We start from the raw sequence: 16,919 nt of genomic DNA, 5'->3' as shown, positions 1-16,919 counted from the left end.
TTACACAACAAGGTCAGCGTAGTTTTACCCTCACAGCTTAATTGCAGCCCCTGATTACGTTTTGGGCCTCATCTTTTTTTTATTCAAACAGCGGGCCTGACAAACTACAAGAATTACCACAGCTGAGTGCGAGAGGGAGGGGAGGGAGGGACGGACAAGGGCTCATTCATGATCGGGTGTTGCCGTGCTGACAGGGTGAGCAAAGTGTGTGTTGGGGAGTCGGTGGGTGAAGTCGTAACGACACATTACACACAGCGTGAGTGGACTGTGTGCGCGTGATGGAGTGTGATACAACAATAAGCCATTAAACCCAGCGAGGGGCTACGGATGCAGACTGCTCTGAGCTCATCCATCTCTCTAATGGAGCGTCTGTCCCTCATCAGACAGACAGGGTCACTCTTACTCACGACCGGCCTCCTACAGCCTCATCTATCCATCCATCCATTACACTGTTTCATGGATCTGAAAAGGGGGAATTGTTTTTAGTTTCTCTCTTGGGAACATGGCCCACCGTGGGCGAACTTGCGCCCCTGGTCTACGTAGGTCAGAGGTCAGCTTCATGCTGACTGGAGATAACCTCGGTCCATTCGCCTGTGCCCTGTCTGTGGTATTAGGCTTTTGACCTTTACCGTAAGCATTTACACACACACACACACACACTCTCTAAATGACTTATTCACGCTCCAGAGCTGTGCTAATCCCTGACCTCTCCATTGATCTTCACAAAGACTAACTATCAGACAGAACACTGGGCCCACAGCCCATACACTGTAGAAGGACTACTTCTACTGCCAAAGACATGTCTGGTTATTCCAACAAAGAAGCAACGTAAAAGCAGTGTCAGTTAACCAACATACTTAGATCAGACATACAACGAAAAAATTGAAACGAAATGAGTGTATTGTATTAATTCCTTTAGGGGATTTGATGGGTGTAGTGGTTCTTTGAATGTGGAACTGGGAAAGTGTCACTGGGAAAGTGTCACTATTCACGTCCTCTTCCTCTTCGAATCAATTTACCCCGGCCTGGAAATCTGTCCAATCAGGTTCAGAAGCTGACGTCTCCCGTTCTCATCATTGTCATGGAATCCATTTTGTCAGTGTTTTGGGCCATATCTGGGTCACCAGCTGAATGAAACTGGTCCGTTTGATATGAAATGTAGTAATGATGCATTTTCGCCTTTTTGTTTTATCCGCTTCCTTCGAGCTCAATGTGAATCGGCCGCTTGGAAGCGTATCTGTTCGAACAGGGGTTGGTGCGCGAGAAAGTAAGACGGGGGGGGGGGGCGAGTGTGTCTGCACACACAAACACGCACCCTTTTTCCATAATTCCCCGGCGTGAATGGAACCACGTCATTTGCGTAGATGATTGAATATTCTGAGAGCGTGAATTCGGGGGGGGAAAGCCCGTCACAGCGTATTATGGCTGAGGTCTGAGGCCTGCTTCGCAGGGTTTTTCACTTTTTCATCATTTCCTTTCTTCCGCATGTATTTTCTGTCAGGTCTTCCTCGGAGCAGACATTCCCCCCCTACGACTCCCGTGTGTTTTGTCTTCGTATTGCTCAAGGCGTACACATCTACATCTACACAGCTACATCTTCAGTACATGATGTGCAACGACAAGACCGGTGGACGACGTTGAGACACACATACACACATACAGGCAGGCAGGTGCATACACACACACACACACACACACACACACACACACACACACACAGGGCTACAGGGTTGTTTGGTGCTGCACGCTGTGCCCATCTTGCCCTCTGTGTCTCCTGTGAGGAGTGACAACTGTGTGAATGTGTGCTGGAGCGTGACGACGATGGTGATCATCAGTGGAATGAGATCACTCAGCCTTGGACACCACGGATGACTGCGGGGACACACACACACACACACACACACACACACACGACAGTGATACTGACCCAGCCCTCCTGCGGTGTCACCCCGTCTCTAGTACACACGTGCGTTAGAACACAGACGGACAGACACTTATCTCCAGTTTCCAGACTTCAGCAGTAAAATGGGAGGCTGGTTAGGCAGAGGGTTTGCACATGCTGATAATACATGTTCATTCTCTCGCATGTTGCGCAGGGGTGAATGGTGTCAAAGGTGTGGAATTGTGTGTGTGGCTGGGGGGGCTCGAGTGAGACGTGTGTGTTTGTACTCCCGTGTATGTGTATGAACGGCGCAAGCAGGTACAGTTAGTCAGCCACCAACTGTGCAAGTTCTCCCACTTAAAAAGATGAGAGAGGCCTGTAATTTTCATCATAGGTACACTTCAACTATGACAGACAAAATGAGAAAAAAAATCCATAAAATCACATTGTAGGATTTTTTTTGAATTTACTTGCAAATTATGGTGGAAAATAAGTATTTGGTCACCTACAAACAAGCAGGATTTCTGGCTCTCACATACCTGTAACTTCTTCTTTAAGAGGCTCCTCTGTCCTCCACTCATTACCTGTATTAATGGCACCTGTTTGAACTTGTTATAAGTATAAAAGACACCTGTCCACAACCTCAAACAGTCACACTCCAAACTCCACTATGGCCGAGACCAAAGAGCTGTCAAAGGACACCAGAAACAAAATTGTAGACCTGCACCAGGCTGGGAAGACTGTATCTGCAATAGGTAAGCAGCTTGGTTTGAAGAAATCAACTGTGGGAGCAATTATTAGGAAATGGAAGACATACAAGACCACTGATAATCTCCCTCGATCTGGGGCTCCACGCAAGATCTCACCCCGTAGGGTCAAATCCTGCAGTGCCAGACGTGTCCCCCTGCTTAAGCCAGTACATGTCCAGGCCCGTCTGAAGTTTGCTAGAGAGCATTTGGATGATCCAGAAGAAGATTGGGAGAATGTCATATGGTCAGATGAAACCAAAATATTACTTTTTGGTAAAAACTCAACTCGTCGTGTTTGGAGGACAAAGAATGCTGAGTTGCATCCAAAGAACACCATACCTACTGTGAAGCATGGGGGTGGAAACATCATGCTTTGGGACTGTTTTTCTGCAAAGGGACCAGGACAACTGATCAGTGTAAAGGAAAGAGTGAATGAGCCCAGGTATCGTGAGATTTTGAGTGAAAACCTCCTTCCATCAGCAAGGGCATTGAAGATGAAACGTGGCTGGGTCTTTCAGTATGACAATGATCCCAAGCACACCGCCCGGGCAACGAAGGAGTGGCTTCGTAAGAAGCATTTCAAGGTCCTGGAGTGGCCTAGCCAGTCTCCAGATCTCAACCCCATAGAAAATCTTGGGAGAGAGTTGAAAGTCTGTGTTGCCCAGCAACAGCCCCAAAACATCACTGCTCTAGAGGAGATCTGCATGGAGGAATGGGACAAAATACCAGCAACAGTGTGTCACAACCTGGTGAAGACTTACAGAAAACATTTGACCTCTGTCATTGCCAACAAAGGGTATATAACAAAGTATTGAGATAAACTTTTGTTATTGACCAAATACTTATTTTCCACCATAATTTGCAGATAAATTCATTAAAAATCCTACAATGTGATTTTCTGGATTTGTTTTCTTCTCATTTTGTCTGTCATAGTTGAAGTGTACCTATGATGAAAATTACAGGCCTCTCTCATCTTTCTAAGTGGGAAAACTTGCACAATTGGTGGCTGACTAAATCGTTTTTTGTCCCACTGTAGGTAGCGAGGGTGTGTGTGCGCTCGCCCGTGATCTGACCTGGGTGAAATGGTTGTCATCCCTCAGAGGGACACAAACACACCCGGGAGTTGTCATAGCCAATCCCTCCTCAGACACAAGGCTAGATAAGATGGAGGGAGAGGGAAGGACTGAGAGTGAGAGAAGACAGAGCAGGTGAATGAGGGAAAAGATTGAATGACACACACACACACACACTTTGACTCGGCCCAAAGACTGCATGGACCACTCGAATATGGTTAGATAAGAGCAGTAGATAACACTTATCAACTGAAAAGACGCTTCAGAAAGGGAGACGGAGAGATGGATTGGAAGACGAGGGAGGGAATGAATGGAGCGCGGAGGGAAAGAAAGGCAGCCGTTTAGCTAAGAGGTGAGTCCAGAGGCCTGTTCCCACGGACATGGGGCTCTCGTGGTGTTCTCTAATCCAATGAAGGGACCGAGTTAGACAGAGGGAGAGGGGAGTAGAAGGAATGAACAGGACAAGCGATGGATGAATAGAACACTGAACGAAGTGGAGGGGGAGAGAGAGAGAGAGAGAGGCATGACACAGAGCCATTCATTGAGCAGGGACGGCTGGGGCTGGGAGAGAGAGAGCGAGGGACTCACTCTTTAGGCCGAACTCCCCAGTAATTGTCTAGTGTGATTAGGACGGAGAGGGGGATGAGAGGAGCGGCGTAATATCCAGTAATTGAAGCCCTCTTCTGCCATTGTTCCAGCACACACCGATAAGCCCAGGGAGACGAGGGAGGGAGAAAGTGTGAGAGGCATTGAGCGGGGTTGTGAGAAAGGGAGGGAGGGAGTGGAGTAACATTAGTCAAATGTGGCTTCAACATCAGACTTGCAACTTTTCTCAGTGTTTACACTAGCCTTGGATGTGGCATGGCCAAAGCCACAATTCTGCTTCATGCGTGAATTCAGCTATTGGCATACCGTAAATACCTTAGTATATAGACTGCGGTGTACTTATTCTAAAAGCCTTTCATTTTAAATTTGGCTAACAGCTAAAACGCTGCCTACTGGTATTAAGGTAATTCTTGCAGGGATATGTGGTGTGGGGGAGCCGTTGTCGTTACACAGTATCACTCAGAGGGGGGGTATACGGTCAAAGAGAGATTTGATTCTAAATCGGTCCTCTTTTCACGACACAGGCATCTCTCCTTGACCTAGTTTGTGTCTTCAAAGTAGTGTAAAGGAGGAGATGAGAGGTGGCAGGATGTGAGTTAGAGCTGGAGGAAGAGAGGAGGGGGGGGTTGACAAGGCAAGGATGAGTAGCAGGAGTATAAACGAGAGAGTGGAGGGAGAAAATAAAGCTTTGTAAACAGCGTCTCCCTTCAACGCCTGTGCGCTTGTCTTTCCACATCTCTCGGCGGCAGCCTTCGTCTTTGATTGTAAGGTGCCGTTTGTGTGCAGACGACACCATTCTGTAAACTTCTGGCCCTTCATTAGACACTGTGTTAACTAACCTCCAGACGAGCTTCAATGCCATACAACTCTCCTTCCGTGGCCTCCAACTGCTCTTAAACGCAAGTAAAACTAAATGCATGCTTTTCAATCGATCGCTGCCTGCACCTGCTCGCCCGTCCAGCATCACTACTCTGGACGGCTCTGACTTAGAATACGTGGACAACTACAAATACTTAGGTGTCTGGTTAGACTGTAAACTCTCCTTCCAGACTCACATCTCCAATCCAAAATAAAATGTAGAATCGGCTTCCTATATCGCAACAAAGCATCCTTCACTCATGCTACCAAACATACCCTCGTAAAACTGACCATCGTACCGATCCTCGGTTTCGGTGATGTCATCTATAAAATAGCCTCCAACACTCTACTCAACAAACTGGATGCAGTCTATGACAGTGCCATCCGTTTTGTCACCAAAGCCCCATACACTACCCACCATTGCGACCTGTACGCTCTCGTTAGTTGGCCCTCGCTTCATACTCGTCGCCAATCCCACTGGCTACAGGTTATCTACAAGTCTCTGCTAGGTAAAGCCCCGCCTTATCTCAGCTCACTGGTCACCATAGCAGCACCCACTCGTAGCACGCGCTCCAGCAGGTATATCTCACTGGTCACCCCCAAAGCCAATTCCTCCTTTGGTCGTCTTTCCTTCCAGTTCTCTGCTGCCCATGACTGGAACGAATTGCAAAAATCTCTGAAGCTGGAGACTCACATCTCCCTCACTAGCTTTAAGCACCAGCTGTCAGAGCAGCTCACAGATCACTGCACCTGTACTTAGCCTATCTGTCAACAGCCCATCTACCTACCTCATCCCCATAATGGTATTTTTATTTATTTTGCTCCTTTGCACCCCAGTATCTCTACCTGCACATTCATCTTCTGCCGATCTACCATTCCAGTGTTTAATTGCTATATTGTAATTACTTCGCCACCATGGCCTATTTATTTCCTTAACTTACATAATTTGCACTCACTGTATATAGACTTTTTGTTTTCTTTTGTTCTACTGTGTTGACTATGTTTTGTTTATTCCATGTGTAACTGTGTGTTGAATTACTACGCTTTATCTTGGCCAGGTCGCAGTTGCAAATGAGAACTTGTTCTCAACTAGCCTACCTGGTTAAATAAAAATAAATACAAATAAAATCCTTCACTATCTATTGCATCTTAGCCGCTCTGTCACTGCTCATCCATATATTTTATACTTATATATTCTCATCCCATTCCTTTACTAGATTGTGTGTATTAGGTTTTGTTGTGGAATTGTTAGATATTACCTGTTAGAATCTGCTGCACTGTCGGATCTTGAAGCACAAGCATTTCGCTACACTCGCAATAACATCTGCTAACCCTGTGTATGTGACCAATAAAATGGGATTTGATGTCAAATGTAAGCACGCCTGACTGTCAGTGGCTTTGGATACAAGCGGACCGTACTAGACTACATTAGGTTGGGTTATGCATCGCTGCGATCATCGTTGTGCTACATCTAGCATGTCCCCTCCATTAGCAATAGGTGTTACTGTGATCAGTCATTCCTCCCCGGCCGTTTGTCAGGACCTGTAAAACGTCCCTCTTCCTCCCTCTGGAATGGGGGTTTTATAATGTTGGTTAGCCCGTCTTTCATCAATTAGCATTAACAGCAGAGAGCCAGTGATCTGAATATGGGGCCATAAATTATTGATTCCAGCACCCCCCCCCCCCCCCCCCCCCCCCCCCCATTCCATCCACCCCTCCCTCCGCCTGCAAGACTAACCCTGACATTTGGATGTGAGACAGAGGGGGGGGGGGGGGGGGTTGTGGTGTGTGTTCCCTGGGTGCGAGTGTGTGTTTAGCTTTCGGTGTCGGTGTGTGTGTTCTAAGCTGTTGTGTGTGTGTGTGTGTTCTTAGCTGTTGTGTGTGTGTGTGTGTGTGCAAAGCAAACCTCTTTTAGCCTTAATAATATTCACAGAGAGAGAGAGACTCATTCACCTGCCTTTTTGTCAGCAGTCAAATAATGCTATTTAGTTTTGGTTTTGCGTCATGAGAATGGGTGGCCACGTTCTGTCCAGCTTTCAGATTGGACATTGCAGTAGAAAACAGTCATGTGTATATATAGGCCTAGCTTGACAAATGTAAACTTTGACCTAGGTAACGGCTTGGAAAATGGTAACCAGTACGAGAGTATTGACAACAACGGGCATACAGTGGCGTGTGGGTGTGTGTTTGACCTGTCTAGCGCTCCCTCTGTGTGACTGCCTCCTCCGTAACATCCTGTTTGCCTCCACAATTAGCGTCTTTCTCTTCACCGTACAGTATTACACGTGGTATAGCAGAGCTCAGCGTTACATTGCTTGAGGATGTATATTACATGACCTGTCTCCCTTGATCATAGCGCACTGACTCACTGACACTCTCTCTCTCTCTCTCTCTCTCTCTCTCTCTCTCTCTCTCTCTCTCGCTCTTTCTCTCGCTCTTTCTCTCGCCCTTTCTCTCTCTCGCTCTTTCTCGCTCACTCTTTCTCTCTCTCTCTCGCTCTTTCTCTCTCTCTCGCTCTCGCTCTTTCTCTCTCTCTCGCTCTTTCTCTCTCTCTCTCACTCTTTCTCTCACTCTTTCTCTCACTCACACTCTTTCTCTCTGCTTGAGCTGGGTACTATATGCTTGATCTGTGTACTATATGCTTGATCTGTGTACTATATGCTTGAGCTGGGTACTATATGCTTGATCTGGTACTATATGCTTGATCTGGTACTATATGCTTGAGCTGGGTACTATATGCTTGGCCCCTTTTCCTTTGATTTTCCCTTTTCTTATTCTTTTAATATATTTTTTAGTCTTTTTTAAAATCTCTCCTAGAGGAACTTGGCACGACCCATCGTTATTAATACGTGTGTTGGGGGTGGGGGGGGGGGGGAGTAGACTTTACACGTCCCATTTAATCAAGCCTCTCGCACAAATTGATCAGTTGGGCAGCTGTCCTGGCCAAGCTGTGTGCACTCTCTCTTGTTCTCTCTCCCTCTTTCCCTCATCTGCTATTCATCTGAAATGCCATGGCACTCATCTAAATGTGGAGGGCAATGCAGCCACGCAGTGAACACACTCCCAGATTGCCAACGTGGTTTCTGTCCAACCACCCCGTCCCTTTTTGGGTCCGTCTGAGAGAGCGCAGTCCAGCCAGCTTTGATTTGGGCCTTGGTTTAGAGCCCAGTACCAGCGAAGACGGTCACGTTTGTTATTTAGATACCACATACGGTAGGTACAGTCGTGGCCAAAAGTATTGAGAATGACACAAATATAAATTTTCACAAAGTCTGCTGCCTCAGTTTGTATGATGGCAATTAGCATATACTCCAGAATGTCATGAAGAGTGAACAGATGAATTGTAATTAATTGCAAAGTCCCTCTTTGCCATGCAAATGAACTGAATCCCCCCAAAAACATTTCCACTGCATTTCAGCCCTGCCACAAAAGGACCAGCTGACATCATGTCAATGATTCTCTCGTTAACACAGGTGTGAGTGTTGACGAGGACAAGGCTGGAGACCACTCTGTTATGCTGATTGAGTTCGAATAACAGACTGGAAGCTTCAAAAGGAGGGTGGTGCTTGGAATCATTGTTCTTCCTCTGTCAATCATGGTTACCTGCAAGGAAACACGTGCCGTCATCATTGCTTTGCACAAAAACAGCTTCACAGGCAAGGATATTGCTGCCAGTAAGTTTGTACCTAAATCAACCATTTATCGGATCATCAAGAACTTCAAGGAGAGCTGTTCAATTGTTGTTAAGAAAGCTTCCGGGCGCCCAAGAAAGTCCAGCAAGTGCCAGGACCGTCTCCTAAAGTTGATTCAGCTTCAGGATCGGGGCACCACCAGTACAGAGCTTGAGACGAAGACTTTTGGAGGATGGCCTGGTGTCAAGAAGGGCAGCAAAGAAACAACTTTTCTCCAGGAACAACATCAGGGACAGACTGAAATTCTGCAAAAGGTACAGGGATTGGACTGTTGAGGACTGGGGTAAAGTCATTTTCTCTGATGAATCCCCTTTCCGATTGTTTGGGGCATCCAGAATAAAGCTTGTCCGGAGAAGACAAGGTGAGCGCTACCATCAGTCCTGTGTCATGCCAACAGTAAAGCATCCTGAGACCATTCATGTGTGGGGTTGCTTCTCAGCCAAGGGAGTGGGATCACTCACAATTTTTCCTAAGAACACAGCCATGAATAAATAATGGTACCAACACATTCTCAGAGAGCAAGAATGTCCATCCAGGAACAGTTTGGTGACGAACAATGCCTTTTCCAGCATGATGGAGCACCTTGCCATAAGGCAAAAGTGATAACTAAGTGGCTCGGGGAACAAAACATCGATATTTTGGGTCCATGGCCAGTAAACTCCCCAGACCTTAATCCCATTGAGAACTTGTGGTCAATTCTCAAGAGGCAGGTGGACAAACAAAAACCCACAAATTCTGACAAACTCCAAGCATTGATTATGCAAGAATGGGCTGCCATCAGTCAGGATGTGGCCCAGAAGTTAATTGACAGCATGCCAGGGTGGATTGCAGAGGTCTTGAAAAAGAAGGGTCAACACTGCAAATATTCACCCTTTGACACTGAAGCAGCAAAGTTTGTGGAAATTAATGTGTGTCATTCTCAAACATTTTGGCCACGACTGTATACTGATAAAACGGGCACCACCGCCAAAAAGAGAGCATCTGCATCCAGCCATTTCAGAAGCTAGCTTTTTCTTCACACTCTGCAACACTGTAGCCAAAGAGTGGTTCCCTACAAAGCAAGCTGTTCTGTGTCGGTGTTATGGCCGACGTTAGACAGACTCTTACAAGGTTCTCACAGACACAGACACAGCCACGCCATACACACTCACTCACTCTTTCACATCAGTCTCCGCTCAGGGAGTTTGAAGGGGCTAATCAGTGTGTGTGTGTGTTACACCCAAACCCACCATCTCTTCACCATTCACCCCATCATTATTGGCGTTACCCTCCACTCAGACACAGTAACGTCGTTGAGGCTGGGGCCGGTTGTCTTCACAGCCACACGCATGGATTATATAACCCCAGTGCAGTAGGATAGGGAACAGCGGTGATGATGGTGGTGATTGTAATGGGAAGAGAGGGCTTGCTTGAGGTTTTAATGTAGGAATGCTGTTGGGGACCCCCGTGACAGAGAGGGGAGCAGCGCTCAACTGATTTCACACACATTACCACCCGGAGCACTGGCACGGCAAGCGGAAAATGAACCCCAGTGAGAGAGAGTGGAAAAGAGTGTGTGTGTGTGTGTGTGTGTGTGTGTGTGTGTGTGTGTGTGTGTGTGTGTGTGCGTGTGTGCGTGCGTGCGTGCGCGACGTGTGTGTGTGTAGTCACTCTCTCTTCCTCTCTGTACCCTCAGCCCCAGAGGGAACAGAGTTGTGTAATAAGGAGTTTACCAGGATGACAGAATGAGTTGCAGAAGGAGAGGATGAGGGTCAAGTAGTGAAGCAGCTCGGTGCCTGAAGAGCGATTGGACAGCATGTGTTGGTTCTGTACTGACTAGCTGGTCCAGTTCTATTGACCATATGTTAGGCTTAGAGGCTCCACGTCATGTGTTAGTTAGACTGACTTTTCTTCTAAATCAGTCTCTCTCTCTCTCTGTCTCTGTCTCTCTGTCTCTGTCTCTCTGTCTCTCTCTCTCTCTGTCTCTCTCTCTTTCTCTCTCTGTCTCTCTGTCTCTCTCTGTGTCTCTCTCTCTGTCTCGATCTCTCTTTCTCTGTCCCTCTGTCTCTCTCTCTCTCTCTCTCTCTCTCTGTCTCTCTCTCTCTCTGTCGCTCTCGCTCTCTCTCTCTCTCGGTCTCTCTCTCTCTCTCGGTCTCTCTCTATCTGTCTCTCTCTTTCTCTGTCCCTCTCTGTCTCTCTCTCTCCGTCTCTCTCTCTCTCTCTCTCTGTCTCTCTCTGTCTGTCTCTCTCTCTCTCTCTCTCTGTCTCTCTCTCTCTCTCTCTCTCTCTGTCTCTCTCTCTCTCTCTCTCTCTCTCTCTCTCTCTCTCTCTCTCATAATTATCTTGAATGTACTTACCCCATGTCGCTAAACCATTATCAGTATTTTACAGCCGTTTTAAAACATACACCAACTGAAATAATAATAATGTGTAATGTGTTTTTAATGCATATTTGTTTCTCTGTGTTCTCAGCGTGTCCCCCTGGCTCGTACAAGATGTCTTCCAGACAGCAGGAGTGTTTTCCGTGCCCGGCCAACAGTGTGGCGGAGGAGGAAGGCTCGGTGGTGTGTGTGTGTGAGGAGGACCACTTCAGGACCCCTCTGGACAACCCCTCGGCCCCCTGCACCCGTAAGACACGCGCACCTGTCCCTACGCAACTCCTCGGCTGATTATATCCCTCTATCACATCGCCTCTCCCCTAGCCATATCACCCTGTCACTCCTCTTATCAGTCTCTCCCTCTATCCACCCTTTCCCTTCAGCCCCCCCCCCCCCCAACCTCCTCACTTCAGTATTCCCTCTCCCTCCTAACCCATCCCTCCATCCATCAGATAGCCCAATCCCACTGTCCTTCACCCGTCCTTATTAACCCTACCCCTCTACCATTTCCCTATTCCCTTCATACTTCACCCATCAATCCTCTACTAAACCTGCATCTTCCCTCTTCTCCCTTCCATCACTTTAGTAACCACAACACCTTCATCCTTCATCCCTCCACACACACACACATCCCCCCCCCCCCCCCCCCCCCACCACCACACTAAATGCCAAAACCTCCAACGAAGACGCACGTTCACGTCCAATTCCATACCTGCCGGGGGCAGCCATATTGATTCGAATAACTAAGCCTCTGTAGTGTCGATGGTTAAATACACACACGCCACCTGATTTAATCCACCTAGAATGTTCTCTATAGCGCTACAGTATACCAGACAATAAAACACAGAGGTCAGCAAGGGACTGTATTCATTCTCGGGCTCCCGGATCAGCTCTAGCTTTTATAGCGCTGTAATTAGAAGGTTTAATCACGATATTGATTCCCGGTGCTTTTATATCTACAAGGGGGCAGCCTGTGATAACATTTATAGCGCTGTAATTACCACATTAATTACAATATTGATTCAGTAATTGTGATCATCTCCTGATACCACCAAGCTATTGTGTGCTGGGAGGGAGACAGACAGAGGGAGAGACAGATGTAAGGAGAGGAGGAGTGGAACTTAGGAGTTGAGAGGGAGAGAGCGTATGGGAAAATAAGGGATATACAGGCCCAGCTGTGTGTATGTGCGTTCTCATGCGTTGCGCACGTGTGTTGTTGAATAAGTGAAGGTTTGATGCTCTCTGCGTGCTGATGAACACATCACCCACCACAGCTGTGCCCTGCTTCTGGCTCCACGCCCCTTTTTACCATGTTACGTAAACCTCACCGAGAGACACACACACACTCATTATCAGGATGGCGCCGGAAGGAATAGTGGCCCTTTTACGGGCTTCTGACCAATTGTGTTATTTTGTGTATTTTTTGGGGGGCGCTGATCGTAACTTTTTAGGGGTACATAATGTTTCTGCCATTGTTTCCTAAGACCTAAAATAGCTTCTGGGCATCAACAGCTATCACTAACGTTGATTTGGACTTCTACTTCTACTTCAATGAGTTGGGGGCGAGAGACATATTGATTATCGCGGATCAGGCCCAAATCCCCGACACTCGAAGGAGGAGACGGCGCTATAGAGGCCGGCGTGCGGGGATACCTGACGAGACTACGTTGGAGAGTGGATGAATCGCCTCTACCCTCCGTTCTGTTGGCGAGCGTGCAATCACTGGAGACTAAACTGGATGAGCGCCGTTCGAGACTCCTATCAACGTGATCTGAAGAACTGTAATATCCTCTGTTTCTCCGACTCGTGGCTGAACAAGGACATGTTCAATATAAATCTAGCTTGTTTTTCTGTACATTGGCTGGACAGAACAGCTGCATCGGGGGATGGTTAATAAAAACTGATGCGCAGCCTCTAATATTCAGAAATTCTCTAGGTTCTGCTCGCCTGAGTTAGAATTCCTTTCCTCCACACACAGAGACTCATACAATGCTCTCCCTCGCCCTCCATTTGGCAAATCTGACCATAACGCTATGCTCCCAATTCCTGCATACAAGCAAAAACTCAAACAGGAAGTACCAGTGAAGCGCTCAATACAGAAGTGGTCTGATGAAGCGGATGCTAAGCTACAGGACTGTTTGGCTAACACAGACTAGAATATGTTCCGTGATTCATACAATGGCATTTAGGAGTTTACCAAATCAGGCACCGGCTACATTAATAAGTGCATCAACGACGTTATCCCCACAGTGAAAATACGTACATATCCCAACCAGAAGCCAAGGATAACAGGCAACATCCTCACTGAGCTAAAGGCATAGCTGCCACTTTCAAGGAGCGGAACACCAATCTGGAGCTTATAAGAAATTCCACTACGCCCTCCGACAAACCTTCAAAAAGGCAAAGCGCCAAACAAGAGCAAGATCAAAACCTACTACACCGGCTCTTGTTGACACTTGTTGAATGTGGCAGGGCTTGCAACTATCACAGATTACAAAGGGAAACCCAGCCGCGAGCTATCCAGTGACGCAAGCCTACCAGATTAACTAAATACCTTCTATGCGCTTCGAGGCTAGCAACACTGAACTATGCATGAGATTTCCAGCTGTTCAGAACGACTGTTTGATCACGCTCTCCGTAGCCGATGTGACTAAGACCTTTAAACCGGATAACATTCACAAGGTTGCACGGTCAGACTGATTACCAGTACTTGTACTCGGAGCATGCCCTGACCAGCTGGCAAGTGTCTTCACTGACATTGTCAACCTCACCCTGACCCAGTCTGTAAAACCTACATGTTTCAAGCACACCACAATAGTCCCTGTGACCGAGAACACTAAGGAATCATGCCTAAATGACTACCGACCCGTAACACTCACATCTGTAGACGTGAAGTGCTTTGAAAGACTGGTCATGGCTCACATCAACACAATTTCCCAGAAACCCTAGTCCCACTCAAATTTGCATACAGCCCCAACAGATCCACAGATGATGCAATCTCCATTGCACTCCTCACTGCCCTTTCCCACCTGGACAAAAGGAACGCTGATATGAGAATGCTATTCATTGACTACAGCTCAGCTTTCAATACCATAGTACCCACAAAGCTCCTCAGCAAGCTAAGGACCCTGGGATTAAACACCTCCCTCTGCAACTGGACCCTGGACTTCCTGACGGACTGCCCCCCCAAGTGGTATGGGTAGGCAACAACACAACTGCCTTGATGACCCTCAACACGGGGGCCCCAGAGGGGTTGGGTTAAATGCGGAAGACACATTTTGGTTGAATGCATTGTTGTGCAACTAACTAGGTATTCCTTTTCGCTTTCCTGAGGGGTGCGTGCTCAGTCCCCTCTTCTACTCCCTGTTCACTGCGTGGCTGCGCACGACTCCAACACCATCACTACGTTTGCAGACGACAGGGAGCCCTGATCGACGACAAGACAGCCTACAGGGAGGAGGTCAGAGACCTGGCAGTGTGGTGCCAGGTCAACAATCTCTCCCTCCAACGTCAGCAGGACAAAGACGCTGGTCAGGAGATGGAGGTCTGAGCACGCCCCCATCCACATCGACAGGGCTGTTGTGGAGCAGGTCGAGAGCTTCAAGTTCCTCTGTGTCCACATCACTAAGGAACTATCATGTTCCACACTAGAGGTTGACAAAGGTGTGAAAATTCATTTCTGGCTTAGGGTGTATTGATAATAATTTCAGTAATGCAATATGCAACTGTGATATAAGACTGGTTGTCTTACCTATTTTTGTTAAATGCACTGACTGTAGTCCTAAATCTCTCTGGATAAGAGCGTATTCTAAATGCCCCTCCCTGTCACCCCAGCACGTTAATCACCCCTCTCTATACAAACACATTCATTATTTACTACCACAGAGATACAGTATGCACTGTCAACACACACACACACACACACACACAGACACACACACACAGACACACACACACACAGACAGACACACACACACACCACCACTACATTATTGATATCACTTAATGGACCAAAACCTTCATGTTATGTTCATCTGTTTAAACATGCACAGTTATGGCACTGCGTCATATAAATTATTTTGAGTTACGTAGTGCTGGGCCTGGGAAGGGAACATTCTGTGTCCATGTGTGCATGACCGTCTTACGTGACTGGTTGACCATTGTCAAAATGTATTGAGGAGACGAAGAGAGGAAGCCGCGCAGGACTATTGAGATGCACCCCCGATCGTGTTTCACATTTGGTAAAGAGAGGGTTCTCGTTCCGCGAGCACGAACCACCTCTTTCTCTGCTGACTCGCGTTTGCCGTTTGTAAGTCGTTTGTTCCAGCCAAGACTGTTGACACAAGGAATAGACGGTCCCTTCTCTCTGCACTCTCACACACCCGCGACTGTGCACGTCACCATCATTGATCGGAAAGGCCTCTCTGTGTTTTTTTTTGCCTCTCAATCCACCGTAAGATGAGGTGGTTAGTCGTTCAGGCACTGTCTCTAGAAATCCCGAGTGACGAAAGATGGCCTGCGAGCGGCAGTCGCTCACGTACGGCTCCTTTGTTCTGTCGTCGTAAACACACTCGTATTTCATCTCGACCAGGCAAGCTGTTTTCTTTGCTTTGGTTCAAGTCTTATTTTCTCTCTGTTTTCTCCCCACGGCTCCGTGCACCGTCCTCATCTCAATCCTATCAGAGTGTTACACATGAATCCTGGCCCGGCACAATCACACCATGTAACGAGCATAGTGTGGTGGAGCACACTTTGAGAATGGACCACAGGGTGAAGTGTCCTATGGTAATTGGTTGGCACTGGTTTTAATGGTGAACGTGCTGAGTTTTAATTTACTGAGCAAATCGGATCTTAATCAGTCCGTAGTCATTCAGTCAAACAGCTGTCTAAATGTACCGGAATCGTTCCCAGTCTGCTTTTGACTGTTAATATTCTGCGCGGTATACCGCTGTTGTCTTGGGCAGGTCGTTATTGTAAAAGAGAGCGTGTTCTCAATGACTATCCTGGTTAAATAAAGGCGGAATCAAATAATTGACACCTACTATAGCACTGTAGGTAGTAAGTATGTGAAACACGTTCATACAGCATACAGAGGCACTAAGCATGAATCACGTGTATTTAACTACGAATGACATTTATATATCTATGTATTACTCCCTCCCAGGCCCCCCCTCTCCTCCCAAAGACTTGGTCTACACCCTCAAGCAGTCCACCCTGATTCTGGAGTGGGGCGCGCCAACGGACACGGGCGGCAGGGGGGACCTGACCTACAGCGTGGGCTGCCGCCGGTGCGTGGGGCTGCAGTGTGAGCCGTGCGGGGCCAGCGTGGGCTTCATGCCCCAGCAGAGCGGGGTGACCGAGCGCACGGTGACCGTGGTTAACCTCCTGGCCAACTCTAACTACACGTTGACGGTCGAGGCCCTCAACGGAGTGTCGGAGCTCCTGCCCAACAAGAGGTTCTACACACAGGTCAACGTGTCAACTAGCGTGCCAGGTTAGTGGAAGCTGTATTCACACACACACACACACCGAGGAGCACACACACACACACACACACACATCATCACACTGATTCTCGTACAGTAACACACCAAGGTATGAGAACAAAGGAGTGCCCAAAAACACATGATACACAGACTCTGAACTGATTACACACACACACACACACACACACACACACACACACCATCGGGCTCAGCGCC

General features: G+C 47.6%; 1 protein-coding gene across 1 annotated transcript in view; it reads left to right on the top strand.

The window, feature by feature from the left end:
- The window catches only part of LOC110487605 (ephrin type-A receptor 7-like), a 173,652-nt gene that overhangs the window by 111,757 nt on the left and 44,976 nt on the right, over positions 1 to 16,919 (top strand). Inside the window, exons 4-5 of the mRNA XM_036971408.1 lie at positions 11,312 to 11,467; positions 16,382 to 16,711. Of these exons, the coding sequence (XP_036827303.1) occupies positions 11,312 to 11,467; positions 16,382 to 16,711 (486 nt within the window). The remainder of the gene's footprint in view (positions 1 to 11,311; positions 11,468 to 16,381; positions 16,712 to 16,919) is intronic.

The sequence above is a fragment of the Oncorhynchus mykiss genome, chromosome 32 (assembly GCF_013265735.2).
Source record: "Oncorhynchus mykiss isolate Arlee chromosome 32, USDA_OmykA_1.1, whole genome shotgun sequence".
Taxonomy (NCBI): Eukaryota; Metazoa; Chordata; class Actinopteri; order Salmoniformes; family Salmonidae; genus Oncorhynchus; species Oncorhynchus mykiss.
Note: the sequence above shows the minus strand (reverse complement) of the source record. Positions and strands in the feature narration are given on the sequence as shown.